General features: G+C 46.4%; 1 protein-coding gene across 1 annotated transcript in view; it reads left to right on the top strand.

Annotated features, from left to right (window-relative positions):
- sh3bp1 (SH3-domain binding protein 1) overlaps nucleotides 1–16,393 on the top strand; it is a 124,472-nt gene extending 108,079 nt beyond the window's left edge. Inside the window, exons 17-18 of the mRNA XM_039765576.1 lie at nucleotides 10,877–11,118; nucleotides 15,636–16,393. Of these exons, the coding sequence (XP_039621510.1) occupies nucleotides 10,877–11,118; nucleotides 15,636–15,907 (514 nt within the window). The 3' untranslated portion in view covers nucleotides 15,908–16,393. The remainder of the gene's footprint in view (nucleotides 1–10,876; nucleotides 11,119–15,635) is intronic.
- Nucleotides 16,394–16,787: the final 394 nt, after the last annotated feature.

Raw genomic sequence — 16,787 nt, 5'->3', positions numbered from 1 at the left:
CTCCTCTCTATCTCCAGGGCTTTAACAGGTTGACATGATAGATCCTCTCACTCGGTCGACGATTGGGCTGTTTCACCAAATAGTCGACGAGTCCTTTTCTCTCCTTAACCTCGTAAGGCCCTTGCCAGTGAGCGAGCAGCTTCGAAAGTGGGAGGTCGGGACGAGCACCATAACTCGTCCCCGGGGAACTCCCTGAGGACGGAGTTGCGGTTGTAACACCGGCCTGCGCTGCTTGCGCACGAGTCACGTGCTCTTTTAGGAGGGGCCTGATCTTTGTGAGTCGGTCGCGCAGTTGCGCGTACGCATCTAAAATGTTAGAGGAGGGAAGAGCCTCGCCTCCCAGCCTTCTTTTAGGATGTCGAGGATTCCCGGGGTTGTCGCCCGTATAGTAATTCAAATGGGGAGAAGCCTGTAGAGGCCTGGGGTACCTCCCGGTAGGCAAAAGCACGAGGGGAGGAGCTGGTCCCAGTTCCTGCCGTCCGCTGACTACCTTGCGGAGCATCTGCTTAAGCGCCTGATTAAACGCTCACCAACCCGCCAGTTTGCGGGTGATAGACTGACGCTTTCAGGTGCTTTATCTGCAGTAATTTGGCTACCTCCTTGAACGTATCCGAAGTGAAGGGCGCACCCTGGTCCGTGAGGACCTCCTTGGGTATGCCCACGCGTGAAAACAAATTAACCAGTTCCCGTGCGATGCTTTTAGTATTAGCGAGCGCAGGGGATCCGCCTCTGGGTACCGGGTGGCATAGTCCACCATGACTAGGATATACTTGTGGCCACGGGTTGAGGGCTCCAGGGTCCCACCAAATCGACCCCTATCCTTTCAAAGGGATGTCCACGAGGGAATAGGGACTAGAGGAGCACGGTCCCTCCTAGGAATCTGGCGGGTCTGGCACTCCGACAGGATTGACAGAACCGCCGGACCTCCTCATTGATCCCAGGCCAGTAAAAGCGGGCTTAATCCTCTCCAGTGTTTTTCGCCCCAGGTGGGCCTAGGAGGTGAGCATGTGCCAACTCGCATATCTCCGCCCGGAAGGTACGCTGAATTAGCAACAACTTCCGCACCTCGCCTCATGGGTAGCCACTTTCGGTACAACAGATCATTCTCAAGGACAAAGAAGGGTTCCCGCGTGTGGATCCGTCCGCTGTTGAGCTGTTAGGCAGAACGACCGCATTCCGGGCAAAGCGCAGGGAGTCGTCATTCCACTGCTCCCTCTTAAAGGAGGCCGCGTGGACCGAAATTGATGGTCCAGGCCGCCGAGAGGGTCTTGGGGCCTGGGCCCGGAAGAGTTCCTGGCTAGTCCCTTCTCGGCGGAATCTTCCGGTCAAGGTCCGTAGCCACGAAAGGTCCCCGAGACACCAGCCCCATAGGGCCTGCCCTTGTGCACGCGTGGAGGCCGCGGGGGTGCCTTTTCCCCTCATAACAAGATCCAACGAGGCCCCGGGAGCGGCGAATGGCTTACCGCTGATTCTTTTAGACCAGTCTTGTCCCAAAATCACTGGGAAGGGGGTCAGGTAACACAGCGACCGTCATTTGGGTTCCCCTTTAGCAGTGAGCGGAACGATATGACCTAGTCCCCCATGCACACAGGTGACCAACAAATGCTGTTTTAACCACTGTTGCGGTAAGACAAAGCGGCGAGCAACAATGGTAATGTTGCTGCCGGAATCAAACAAAGCCACCACGGCGTGCCCATTTAGCAACACCACTCCCGTGTTCGGACTCGCCAAGGGATGCGGCGGGGTACAATACCTCTCCGACGACGTCCAGCTGCAGTCCATAGGCTCCGGGGCGATGTGATGGGGGCAGTTTGGTAGCAGGTGACCGGTCTCGCCACACTTGAAACAGCGCGGCGGTCCCGGCCTCTCTCTGGCTCTGGCTGGCGCTTCTGCAGCGTCGAGGGGCTCGGGTGGCCGCCCGTCCCTGTCGGTTCCCCGAGCAGGCTTTTCTGACCCCCAAGTCGGAGGACCGCCAACTGACGCTCCAGGACGCCGAGGAGGCCCGACATGTTCTGTAGGCGTGTCCCCGACCTGCTGGGCGAGGGAACTGGGCATGGCATTGACCAGGCCTTCACAGGCCACCCGCTCACCACTTTCCGCCTGGGTCCCTCTGGCCGTAGCCAGCGCCCATCTTGCCCCAGAACTCGAACGCCTGGGCGCTGGCAGGTTTTCGGGTCAAAGACCCAGTTCCGCCATTCGCCGCCTGCTGGCCCGGCTAATGCCGTGAGGGGCCAGTATTTCGGGCTTGAGGAGGTCGTAATTAGCGCCTCCTCCTCAGGGAGGTCATAATAGGCCGCGCGCTGGTCCTTCAGGTATGGCGCCAGATGGACGCCCACTGGACCGCTGCCACTGCTCCGGTGGCCGCCCTCTCAAATATGCCCAGGTAAGCCTCGTTGTCCTCCGGCGGGCCCATCGGCACGAAAGGAGGAGGCGCCTGCCTGGGCGGGTCTGGTCTCGCCGCTGGGCTTCCACCAACCTGGCCTCGTGGCCTCCAGCTCCCGGGTGGTGGTGGCTTGCGCTGCTGCAGCCCTGGAGCTGGTCGCTCATGGACCTGCAGCACGTGTTGAGGTCCTGTCCCTCCGCCATTCCGGGATCTCTATCCTGCCGACTACGCCAATTGTAACGGACCGAGGAGACAGTAGCAAGAGTTGGGGTTTTTCCGGCCCCGTATATTGTATACAGAAAAAAAACAGGTCAAAATTATAAACAAACAGTTCATAATGCGACGCCGACTCCTGGCGTGCGCGCCATTTTATTGGGGAGGAGCCGAAGTGGAGGAATGGGAAGGACCGCAAGGGAGGATGGGAAGGATGACGTCAGGGCAAGATGGCGGGGGAAGGGCGGAAGTACGCGGACTGCGGTCAATCCAGGCCTATGGTGCAGGAAGGTCTTTCTTTCTATGAGGAAGCAGAGGGAGAAAGTTAATACCCGCCATTCCCTGGCGGCGAATGGTTTCCCAGGTGCTATCGAATCAATCCGCGGCCTCCTACTCGCGCGTGCGTGACAATATATATATATATTTATAGTGCATCCGGAAAGTATTCACAGCGCATTGCTTTTTCCACATTTTGTTATGTTACAGCCTTATTCTAAAATTGATTAAATTCATTTTTTTCCTCAGAATTCTACACACAACACCCCATAATGACAACGTGAAAAAAGTTTACTTGACATTTTTGCAAATTTATTAAAAATAAAAAAAACCGAGAAAGCACATGTACATAAGTATTCACAGCCTTTGCCATGAAGCTCAAAATTGAGCTCAGGTGGATCCTGTTTCCCTGATCATCCTTGAGATGTTTCTGCAGCTTAATTGGAGTCCACCTGTGGTAAATTCAGTTGATTGGACGTGATTTGGAAAGGCACACACCTGTCTATAGAAGGTCCCACAGTTGACAGTTCATGTCAGAGCACAAACCAAGCATGAAGTCACAGGAATTGTATGTAGACCTCCGTGGCAGGATTATCTCGAGGCACAAATCTGGGGAAGATTACAGAAAAATTTCTGCTGCTTTGAAGGTCCCAATGAGCACAGTGGCCTCCATCATCCGTAAATGGAAGAAGTTCGAAACCACCAGGACTTTTTCCTAGAGCTGGCCGGCCATCTAAACTGAGCGATCGGGGGAGAAGGGCCTTAGTCAGGGAGGTGACCAAGAACCCGATGGTCACTCTGTCAGAGCTCCAGAGGTCCTCTGTGGAGAGAGGAGAACCTTCCAGAAGGACAACCATCACTACAGCAATCCACCAATCAGGCCTGTATGGTAGAGTGGCCAGATGGAAGCCACTCCTTAGTAAAAGGCACATGGCAGCCCGCCTGGAGTTTGCCAAAAGGCACCTGAAGGACTCTCAGACCATGAGAAACAAAATTCTCTGGTCTGATGAGACAAAGATTGAACTCTTTGATGTGAATGCCAGGCATTACGTTTGGAGGAAACCAGGCACCGCTCATCACCAGGCCAATACCATCCCTACAGTGAAGCATGGTGGTGGCAGCATCATGCTGTGGGGATGCTTTTCAGCGGCAGGAACTGGGAGACTAGTCAGGATAAAGGGAAAGATGACTACAGCAATGTACAGAGACATCCTGGATGAAAACCTGCTCCAGAGCGCTCTTGACCTCACACTGAGGCGATGGCTCACCCTTCAGCAGAACAACGACCCTAAGCACACAGCCAAGATATCAAAGGAATGGCTTCAGGTCAACTCTGTGAATGTCCTTGAGTGGCCCAGCCAGAGCCCAGACTTGAATCCGATTGAACATCTCTGGAGAGATTTTAAAATGGCTGTGCACCGACGATTCCCATCCAACCTGATGAAGCTTGAGAGGTGCTGCAAAGAGGAATGGGTGAAACTGGCCAAGGATAGGTGTGCCAAGCTTGTGGCATCATATTCAAAAAGACTTGAGGCTGTAATTGCTGCCATAGGTGCATCGACAAAGTATTGAGCAAAGGCTGTGAATACTTACGTACATGTGATTTCTCAGTTTTTATATTTTTAATAAATTTGCAAAAACCTAAAGTAAACTTTTTTCATGTTGTCATTATGGGGTGTTGTGTATAGAATTCTGAGGAAAAAAATGAATTTAATCCATTTTAGAATAAGGCTGTAACATAACAAAATGTGGAAAAAGTGATGCGCTGTGAAAATTTCCGGATGCACTGTATATATATATTGTGAACATTGCCCTGGACACATACAGGCAGACACGTTAATGTCACCCACAAACACATGTTTATTTTCCATTTCTTTTTACAGTTCTGCTCACCAACCCCCAATACCCCTCAGTCCAGGCCAATCCAATGCCATCTCTTTCTTCTTCTCTTCTCTCTTTTCTTCACTCTTTTCTTCACTCTTTTCTTCTCTTTTTTTCTTCGGACCGCCTCCTCCAGACCTTGTCACTCTTCCACCCGACTCTTGTCATCATTTAAATAATCACCCGGATGTGCTCCAGGTGTGTTCCCGGCAATCTCCCACCAATACGCCCAGTGTGGCGGAAGTGCCGGCTGTCTCTCCAGAAGCACTCCGGGTGTCCCTATTTTCTCTTCCCCCCAGCACTTCCTGGTGTGGTTGAAGTGCTGAGGTCTAGGGTTTTCCAGGTATTGGGGTCCCCCTGGCGGTAACCCCGGGTCCCTACAGGGTCGAGCTTCCCAGCTCTTTACCCAAGGCCTCCAGGGCGGTCGCCCCCTCGAGGTCTGGAGGAGGTACCAGCCCTCCTCCTGTCTTCTCAGGCGTCCCAGCTGTGTACCACCTCCATCCAGCTGTGACACTGCCCCACCACCAGCGAAAACACATCGGTCGGAGCACCACGTCCCACGAGGGCAATTCTTCCCCGAAGTGGGTCCTACTACGTATCCAGGGTCCAAGCCGGCACCCTGGAACGTACCACTTCGGCACCCCCTCTGAGGTTTTCTTGCCCTTTTGGAGCTAGCCGCTAATGCCTCCGTAGCCCCCGCCAGTAGTGGGGCCACCCCATCGCCAGCGAAGAATCCTTCAGTGAAGCATCCTGTCCTGTGAGGGCAGGTTCCCAACGAAGTGGGCCTTTCTGCTCGTCCAGGGTCCGGTCCTGAAATAAACAGAAACAGGGGGGCAGAGCCGCTGCCTGAACACCATTCCCTGGCATCCTTCTGTGCCACGCACTGGCAGCGCTCCCCCCTCCGAATTGCACCCCGACACTTGCCTGTTTGGCACTCCCTCCGTGGGTTCCGTGCCCATCTGATTGGCTCCGACGGGTTCGCTCTCACTGTCGTCTCCCCCACCGACTCCGGGACCTTTTCCTGCCACCGCAGAGGATGACCTTTCTTATCGGGGGAATCGGCACTCTCCCCTCGATTCCTCCTTTTATTCTGAGACGCTATAACGGCTTGAGTCTGCCTATGGGAAAGGTACAGACCCTGTCTGTTTTGCGTCCCTATTGAGCGACAGGAGACTGTTGCAGGCTTGGGGCGTAGGGCGCTAGGACCCAGGGCACTCATCAGCCCGCGTCCTGCCATCCCTCTCGCTGTCTCTCCCCTCCCCTTGCACACAGAACTCACCATCGCATGCAGTGAAGGATAACCCCCTACTTGATACCGTTCATTCGGATCACGGCCGATTTCGGTGGGTTCTCCTTTATGCTGTACGGAGTCGATTCTACTCAACGTCTCAGCGGTACCAGTCCGTCTAAAGATTCCAGCGTCGCGCCATTCTGACGTCACTGACGTGCCCGCCGTCTCCTTCAGATTTTGCAGTTCAGCACGGATGGCACCTAGCACCTACATCATTGATAAGCACAGAAAGTCCGTCGACGATTGACCTACCTGGTTGTCAGTCTTCGCCATCTGCTTTCTGTGAGACTTCTCCAGCCCAATCGGGTCTCTCCTTGGCACGAGATGGACATTCCTTGGTCCCGCCTCTATACAGTCATTGGCGGGCACACAAGACACACTGTCCAATCCCGTGCCTGTCTCAGGGAGGAACTTCCAGTCCGCGACCATCTTCGCTCCTCTCCTCCTGGTGCGACCCAATTCCGGCTCTTCGTGTTGCCGCATCTCATCCATGGCGGCTCCTTTCGCCGCTGTCGCGTCCACAAAGCGCCGCGGATCGGCATGCATTTGCCATCCGTATGGACCTGGGTAGCCCCTGCCTGCTAAACACCAAACTCGATCTGCCCTCCCGGGCTGACTGTCGGCAAGCAGGGACCTTACATCCCGGATCCCTTCTGACTGAGGCGCCCACACCGGCATGGACTTCATATACGCCACGCCGTCCCCGTCGTCTTCATGGGCAGCACCCACACAGGAGACCGCTGCACCCTTGCAACGCCCGTTGATGTATTGCCTCAACAGGTAGGAATCCGACCGCATTCCGGTGGCGATCTGGGGAATTTCTTGTCTTCCTGGGGCCGCGAGCACTTCGCACCCTCGAAACCTGTGCGGGGTTGCCTGCTGCTCCGGGCCGTTCACAAAAGTTTTATTTTGAGGTCCCCGTCTTGGCACAGACAGAGGGCCCCACGTTGGGCGCCATTGTGAACCTTGCCCCGGACACAGACAGGCAGACACGTTAATGTCACCCACAAACACACGTTTATTTTCCATTTCTTTTCACAGTTCTGCTCACCCACCCCCAATACCCCTCAGTCCAGGCCAATTCAATGCCTTCTCTTTCTTCTTCTCTTCTCTCTTTTCTTCACTCTTTTCTTCTCTTTTTTTCTTCGGACCGCCTCCTACAGACCTTGTCACTCTTCCACCCAACTCTTGTCATCGTTTAAATAAGCACCCGGATGTGCTCCAGGTGTGTTCCCGGCAATCTCCCACCGATACGCCCCAGTGTGGCGGAAGTGCCGGCTGTCTCTCCAGAAGCACTCCGGGTGTCCCTATTTTCTCTTCCCCCCAGCACTTCTTGGTGTGGCAGAAGTGCTGAGGTCTAGGGTCTTCCAGGTATTGGGGTCCCCCTGGCGGTAACCCCGGGTCCCTACAGGGTCGAGCTTCCCAGCTCTTTGCCGAGGCCTCCAGGGCGGTCGCCCCCTCGAGGTCTGGAGGAGGTACCAGCCCTCCTCCTGTCTTCTCAGGCATCCCGGCTGGGTACCACCTCCATCCAGCTGTGACAATATATATACTGGGGCGTGTCATCGGGAGATTGCCGGGGAGCACCTTGAGCTCATCCAGGTGTGGATAAAAGACGCCGCCTCCCTTCATTCAGTGTAAGAGTCGGGAGCGGAGTGGACTGAGCTATATATGTATATTCTGGCGGACGTATGAGACTCCTGTTCAGCTGGGACACCTGCAGGATGGAAGGACCGTGAGAGGAACAATAACTCCCCTGGGACACAAGAGTGCAGCTGCCCTGGTTTCCATCAGGGCCGTGAGATTGTAACTTAGAAGCTCAACCCTGTTGGGGTTCGTGGCCCCCGCCAGTGGGTGCCTGTAATGATTACGGAGCCATGGCATAGACATATATAGGTAGACGCCGCATTCACTGTGTTGCCCAGTCGACATGATACGTCAGCGCGTCCACCATATTGCGAGTGGCAAAAGTGCCATTTAAACTAATACTGGTAGATGTGGAAACTGGGTTTTCTGATGACAAAACAATAACATTTAAAACAGTATCGATTACATACAACAGATTTTGACGAATCATTTAAATGCAATCATTTATATCCATTTATACACTAATAATGCCAATTATTGAGACAAAAACTTGCTCAATGTCTGAAAGTCAAAATAGTAAGACTGCAACTGGTAGTCTGGTCTTTCTTGTAACAGTGAAATGATACACTCAATGACAAAAATAAACTATTTTATTGTATACAAGTTGGCTTAATAATTTCTGAAAACATTTCACTCATTCCTCTCTCAATCTCTCTCTCTCACACACACACACGCGCACACACACACAATGTGGTGACTTAAATATATACAGGATAAGATCTAAAATCCTTGAAACAACTGTTTTCGTGTGTTGCCACACTGTAATTTGAGAGTATTCGGTCAGACAATATGGTGCAGCCTTAGTTTGTGGAAGACAGACACAACTAAAGACATTAGCATAAAATGATAGTTGTCAATTTCAAACTGTGTTTCCTCAATGTGCTCCTTGAGAAAAAACACATCATCTAAACCAATCTCAGCCGGAACAAACTGATTGATCAAAGATACACTGACAGCTTGCCCTAATGTCGACTGTTGGATAACACGCTCAGGTACTTTGACCACCTTGACTGGACCCTCAGAAGGAATCATCAAACCTCCTTTGTTTTTTTTTAATGTGAATGAGTGGTAGCTTTGATCATATGATGCCGGTACAGCATCTGTTACCAAATTAGCATGGCACACATCACAGGACAGCTTTCTCAAAATCTGTCGAATGACAAACCCTGAGATGTAAACAAGGGCATTTTACACAAGGCCACCAAAGGAGGTTGGTAAGTAGCTATGGTCACACACAATTGCAGGGATATTTGCAAAAGGGGATGGAAGCTCTTCTTCTGCTGCTGCTGGTGTAGAGGACATCTCAACAGAAGACAGGGAGACAGTCTCATCCTGTGCTGCCACGTTTCCAGATGTGCTTGGAGAGGCACCGCATTGAACCATGAGACGACGGAAAATGGTCTGGAACTGACCAGCTGAAGGGCTGTTATTCCAGCTCCCTAAAACACACATGCACCACTTTTACAGATCTTTACTCTTTTTCAGTTGAATTTCTTGAGAATGAAAAAAAAATCTGCACTGCTAGTAAGAGTTTGGCTTCATAAATTGCACAAAGTGATGGAATTACATGCTTGTCTGTCTGTCCCCACAAAATCGATCAGTCAAAGCTGTCAGTCTGAGCATATTATAAAGACAATGCAATTGCCATGATAACACAGCACATGAATGCATAGCTTTGCTATCTTAGCCTGGCATAGCTAAAGTTAAGATCATAAAATGGGATTTTCTAATGGCCAAATATAACCAAAACAATTGCTCAGCCTTACCTATGAAATGTAATCCCCCGGGATCTGGTTTGGAGCATACAGCGGTTTGTCCAATCCCAAACAGTACATGCATGAGGCATCTTTATTCATTACTTCACTCCACAGCAGTGCCACTCGCAATATGGCGGCGACGTTGCTGGTCATGCGGCATCTAGTAATTCAATGTCTATGAGCCCTGGACTGCAGCACTTCCGCCACACCAGAAAGTGCTACAGGAATGTCATCAGGGAGCACCTGGAGCACATCCGAGTGAAGTATAAAAGGGGCTGCCACACTCCATTCAGGGAGCCAGAGTTGGGAGGCGGAGGGCGGAGCTTGAGGGAGAGGAGTGGAGGTTTCAGAGAAAAGAAAGAGAAAGAAATGATTGTGAACAGTACTGTTGGTGATTCTGTGCATTGTGAGAAGAAAATAAATTGTGTGTTGTGGATTGTGTATATATATATATATATATATACTGTATATATAAAAACTTTCACTTTGTAAATTATGTTGATTTCTGCAATGTTGTTAAGGTGTCAGTCACAGGGTCATTGTCTGTTAAATGTCTCTAAGTTTGCACCATGTGTGTTTAGTTAAAAGGCAAAGACAAACTTTGAAATTGGCAAGGCATTTAGAAAAGAGTGCCAATGAGTGAAATAGCTGAGTTTCGTTTTGCCTTTTATTCTGCAGTTGTAAAAGTGTTTTTTAGCTGAACTTTATTTTTCGCAAAATACTGTATATTATATTATATTATATAATTATTATATTATATAATATATTATTATTTTGGTTTGGTGTTATGAGGTGAGGATGCACTGTATCATAGGAGTACTGCATTGTGAAGCTTGTATTGCAATATGCATTTTATTTGGATTAAAGGTATCATCTCATATCCTGAAAGGATTGGGGGACAGCAAAAACCCTCAGGGAAAACAGTAATGTTACAGTTTGATCCCTTTAATACAAAACATGCTTCAGTAAAAGGTGGGTTTATGTATTGTGCCTATGAGAAGAACAAGTACTTGATCAATAAAAGCTGGTAATTTCAAAGCTTTCCAAAGCAAGCAGATCAAAGAGTTGCAGAATGCAACCAAGCTTGCTTTACTGTAATAAGACTAATTGTCTTGGATTTAATAAAGTTTTACATTTTCCTTCCACACTTTCTATTTATCTGCCTATCTAGAATTTTTGAATATTGTAATGCTTCATGTTCTATAGAAAGTGAATTTCTAGTTGTACTGTATAATGTAATTAGAAAGGCCTGAAAGTTGTAAATGTACCATGCATTGTGCAGACTGATGTCTTGTAAATAATGATTGATTTATTTGTCTATCTATCTATCTATCTATCTATCTATCTATCTATCTATCTATCTATCTATCTATCTATCTATCTATCTATCTATCTATCTATCTATCTATCTATCTATCTATCTATTCTCAGCTTATCAGTAAGCACAGCAAGTTCCATAGAAAGCAACACTATTCCAATTATAAAGTCTGGATCAATAAGCAGACGGACGAGCCAATGGGAAAAAAGCCCTGATCGGAATCATTCTAAAGAAGAGCCAATAAAGCAGGCACCCACACCTCACACAGAAGGGCCGAAAACAACACAAAATGTACCAGTAACATTGACAACAAAGCCTAAACCTTCCATTGGATCCGGAGCATCGCCAAAGTCAGGTAAGAATTTGAGGGATGCATTCTGCATCTATCTCAGTGTATATATAAATTACTTGCTTCGCCATCTCCAGGACATGAGTTAATCTCATGATTATCTATTGTTGTGTTGTGTGAATTTTCTGCTGTGTCTCTGGACTTTTTCAGTTTACTGGTTCATTCCAAAGACATGTTAGGTCTAGTAATGCTAAATTAGACTACATGAATGGGTGTAAGAATGTGAATTAGTCTACCATGTAATGGATTGGTGACTCCCCCTGGATTGGTCACCCCCCATATGTTTAATGCTAACAGCACAGGTTAAGAGTACCTGATTTTAAAAAAAGTAAGTTAACCTTTTAAGTATTTTGATTAATTCCATAGGATCTCTGGGTTAAAAATCAACTTGAATAAGGTTTTCTTTCCTAGTAAATAGTTCTGCGTGTCAGAATAAACAAGATCACAATACTAAATTTCCACAGAATGCTTCAGATATAACGTGTTGCAGGAGCAAGAATGTGTAAAACCTTATTCAAATGTAATTCCTGCAAAACTTTGGAAAGGATAAAACAAGATGACAATGGGCAGTCTTCTCTGCATCTTACTTTAGCTGAAAGAATTAAAATAGCTAACATACAGTACAGTCAGCAGTGTAAGTGGTTATGAAGGATATTCAGTTAGATTTGATAGATGAAAATAAGATACATTTGGCATTTTACACATTCTAAAAATGCAAATTTAAAAACAATGCACTTTAACATTTAACAGCCTCTAAATGTAGAAAAACAAATAGTTGTAAACACAAGAAAAGATTTCAACCTTTTTCCTTCTTCATTATTGTTTTCCATAACCCAGTAATAGTTGGCAAGGTTAGTATCAATAAATTATTATTATTATTATTATTATTATTATTATTATTATTATTATTATTATTATTATTATTATTATTATTATTATTATTATTATCACTCAGCGGGGCGGCACGGTGGCGCAGTGGTAGCACTGCTGCCTCGCAGTTAGGAGACCCGGGTTCGCTTCCCGGGTCCTCCCTGCGTGGAGTTTGCATGTTCTCCCCGTGTCTGCGTGGGTTTCCTCCGGGCACTCCGGTTTCCTCCCACAATCCAAAGGCATGCAGATTAGGTGGATTGGCCTAGTGTGTGCTTGGTGTGTGGGTGTGTTTGTGTGTGTCCTGCAGTGGGTTGGCACCCTGCCCAGGATTGGTTCCTGCCTTGTGCCCTGTGTTGGCTGGGATTGGCTCCAGCAGACCCCCGTGACCCTGTATTCGGATTCAGCGGGTTAGAAAATGGATGGATGGATGGATATCACTCAGAGGGGATGCCATTCAGTCCATCAGACTTGTATATTTAACTTATAGCTAAGCTGTCCCAATGTCAGTCAGTCATTTTCTAACTCCAGACACTTCTTAAAGGTTGCCAAAGTTTTAGCTTCAACTACCTGACCTGGTAGTTTGTTTCAGATTCCCTCAAATCTTTTCATAAAGGAGTGTTAGCTGTCTTCAATCCTAAATGCACTTTCCCTTAATCCCCTTTGGTATCAAGTAAGGAAGTGGTAGTTCACTTACTCCTGAAAGTTGGCTCTCCTGTTCTCACTCAGGTATAGGAAGTTTCCTTCTGCATGCAATGCAATTAATTCCTTCTTATTTGAAGAACATTCAGATGGCACAGTGGTGAACCAGCTACTGTTGACACCTCACAATAATTTGGGTGTGTCTCCAATGAGCCTTCTGTTCTGCGTGTTCTATTCATGTTTTCATGTGTTGTTTTTCTCAGTTCAGCAGTTTCCTCCTACAGTTCAAAGAAATTCTGTATGATTGATAGGGTGCGGTATTATTGCTGCCGGGTGTGTGAGTGTGTTATTTGTAGTGATAAGTGAAATAGTAGAATTACAATTTGCATAGTTTTGCAGAACTGACACTGAAATTCGTTTAACCTCAGATTTTTGCAAATGCGATACTCACATAAAAGAGTTTTGGGGTAGTTTTAAAAGTTTGTTGGGGTAGGAAACAATTCATATTGCTGTATACCAGTAAAATCAATTCTTTTAATGCCTTTCATTCACATTACCATGGAGAAGGGTAGTGTGTGGGGATTTTTTTTTTCAGTTACATGCTGCACGTTTTTCATATGAAGACACATCAAAACACCTCATTGAGCACATTTTTTCAAACAGGAAAAATCTTACTACACAGACGGCCTCTTTACACCACTCTCCATTAGTTAGGAGCCACCTCTTCCTTTTTGTTGATTCCTTAAGAAGAGTTTGAGGATAAGCACTGCCCAAGCGCCATGGGGCTTCAAGTTTCATGTCTTTCTCTGATACATCTTTATTTTGTGATTGCGAGATTGCTATCATAATTGGGAATAGTACTACCAGAGCAAAATAATGTTTACATGTGGCAAGAAATTGATTCATTCATTCCCCTCCCCATCAGAGTTGTTTAATGGCAGGCATACGCAGGTGTAATTAATGCATATAAATGCTTCCAGACGTGCCTTTTCACCTTTCTTCTTGTGTGAATTTTGCTAAGAACCAAACACAATTTTTTTTTATTTGTTAGGCAAGACACTGAGTTTCACTGTAAACTCAACTCTGTGTAAATGGTTTAGCTCACCAGTAGACTGGTCCTGGCTGTTGCACCAGTTGTTACCAAGATAGTATTTGTCTCCCTGTGTTCCTGTGCTGCATGAAGAAGATTCAGAAATTGCCTTGCAGAATGGTTGACTAGATGAATTTTGTTCATAGGCACCACTGAAATATGCTATCATTTTAGCTATTATTCTGTATATATGAAGACATTAATACTATATACTACTAGCCTGATGCTACCTGGCGAAGACAGGTAATAGAATAATGTTTCAAATATTTGCTATCTCTTGCCTTACATGCACTTTCAGCTACTTTCCTTGGTACTCGGCTGTCAACGTTTCTTCGGCATTTCTTAACTCTCAAGGGCGTTTCCGTAAAACCTGCTTCTTAGACTCTGTCGTTATTTTCGAGGAGTCTTTCTTGCATTCTCTCCACATTTATACTTGCTGTCTTTGAAGGTGACTCTCCTCATGTCTCCCATGGTGTTTTCCTTCCTTCTGGGTCTCACACTTGCTCTTCCTCTTTCGTCATGTCACCAAAGCAATAATGACCAATCAGATTGCTCAGAGGGACTGGACGCACATACTTTAGTGTTTTACTATATAGAAATTATTCCTTTAATGGTAACTATACATTTGAACAGCAATGCTTTTTTTGCAAGATTAAAATCTTTTTAATACCCATTTGATTTTTCATACCTATTTGACCTTTTTGAGAGGTTATGAAATGAGAAATGCCATTAAAGATGTTCCACATCTCACCTTCTTCTTAACTTTTGTCACTTTTATAGTGTTAAAGATTCAGCCTGGACACAGACAGACACAGACTGTTCCAAAACACACACGTTTATTGCACGATTCTTCACCTGCACAAGACGCAGTGCACAAACCACCACTAATAATGCTTACAGTCCTTTTCTTCTCTCTTTCTCTCTCTATTGCCGCCTCTACTCCACCCCTTGCACGCTCAGTCCTCTTCCACTCGTCTCCGGCTCCCTGAATGAAGTGAGGCAGCCCCTTTTATTGTGCACCTGGAAGTGCTCCAGGTGCTTCCCGATTAACCTCCAGCAGCACTTCCGGGTGTGGCGGAAGTGCCGCTCTTCAATCCAGCTCGTCTTCAGGAAGCACTTCCGGGTGTGGCAGAAGTGCTGCAGATCTTGTTTGCGGAGCTGTCCAGGCACCCCCTGGCGGTGGCCATGAATCACAACAGGTTGGAGCTTCTAAGCCCTAAGCCCATGGCCCCAATGCAACCCAGGGGGGCTGCCCTCTCATGTCCTGGGGTATAAATTACTTTTCTCCTCGTCCCCTGCTCCTACAGGTCTCCCAGCAGGACACGATCCCCGGCCATCCATCACAATGGCCTAATTGTATATTATCTATGGACTTTCATTCCATAGACAAAGATTAGCCTTCACTGTTTATGAGACTGCATTTACACTCAAAATGTACCTTTGCAAATATCAGTCAAAATCCTTGACGATGGTATTGATTAAGAAAAAATGAGTGATCTGGAATATGTGGAAGGATCCATATTCATTTTTATTTAAGAAAACTCAAAACAGATTTAGCACATTCTTCCCATTTCTCGGTCAGTTTTTTCTCCTGCATCCCAAAGGTATGCATGTTAGAGTAATTGGTGAAAGTTAAGTTGGTCCAGGATGTTAGTGGGTGGGATGCCCTGACCACAGTTTTCACCAGATATTGTTGTAATAGGCTCATGTCTCCCGAGACCCTAAGTTGGGCTGAACAGGCTTGGAAATGTTATATTATTACTGTCTGCTGGTACTTTTTAGGCTCTTTAGGTTTCTTATAATTAGATTTGATGAATGGTTCAAATTCCACCCCATCCATGCCATATTGTATTTGATTGATATTTTAAAATTATTTAAAAAGTATTATAAAATATCCTAAACTTTCTTCTTTTTCGTTTCAAAGCTAAAAGAGGTGTAATGCAAAAACCAGCTCTGAGTCACGCCAAGTATCCCGAATCACTACCAACGGGTAAGGCTGTCAACCGGAACCTGAGCCTTTCTAGACCCCGAGGGCAAATGAACAGCCCAGTTCCATCAAACATCTCCAGGTCATCATCTTCTGTTCAAGATACATCTACAGCCAGGAAGAAAAAAACAATTGTGGGGCCAATTAAAGCTCCAAATATTCCACCTCCTTTGCCACCATCACAAAAGACAGTCAGCAAACAGATGTAATCGTTTATGTGTTAATGATCCCCACTTCGGATTGTCCTGAGAAACAAAAGGCTTGTTGAGTTCATACAGATCTGTTTTTCAACGCTGGAGAATGTTTTTCTCTTGTTTTCTGAGTTTATTGTAAAGCCACACCATATCAAAACATCTGGATCTGAGTTAGTCACTTAGAACATCAGGTAAAATATCGCACTGAACTCAAATTGCTTCTAAAAAGGCAAGTTGTGGTTGTCTTTATTATACAGTCATCAGTACCATAAGATTTACTTAATAAATATGCAGAATTTCCTCAAAATACTAGTATTGTACAGTGTCTTATAGAATGTGTTGATCTTATATGTGTTTTTTACATTTTATTAAGTGTCTAACTCAGTTAATAACATTCAGTATTTATAATGGCTTTTTGACATTGTCACAAAACTGCATAATGTTAAAGTCTAACGAAATGTCTTGACTTTTTTACTCATAATTAAAAAAAATATTAAAGTATTACATTTTGTTACACTTTCTTGCTTTATAAACAATTACTAAACCTTCTTTGTGATTTAAATGGAGTCTTCCTAAAGCTGTCATAAATGGCTGGAATGATTTCAAATAGAAATGCTACTGGGGACTGTAATGAAATCTTATTTAATGAGCACAGCCATGCAAGAAAAGCCTTGTTAATGATACTTTCAGAATAGTTTCAGACAGCACTGAATCACAGGGAAGACTAGGCCAGGCTGGTCACAGGAGATGTCAGCACAGAAGGAAAGGAAATAAGTTCTTATGGTGAGTTTAAAAAGGTTTCACCCCATAGGAAATGTTCATATTTTATTATCATAGTAGGGTGCTCTGCCCCCCTGCTCGCTTCGCTTGCCAACCCTCGGATTTGGTTAACCGA

This window comes from Polypterus senegalus, chromosome 10 (genome assembly GCF_016835505.1).
Source record: "Polypterus senegalus isolate Bchr_013 chromosome 10, ASM1683550v1, whole genome shotgun sequence".
Classification (NCBI taxonomy): domain Eukaryota; kingdom Metazoa; phylum Chordata; class Cladistia; order Polypteriformes; family Polypteridae; genus Polypterus; species Polypterus senegalus.
The sequence above is the reverse complement of the archived record's forward strand: the minus strand, read 5'-3'. Positions and strand labels throughout refer to the sequence as shown.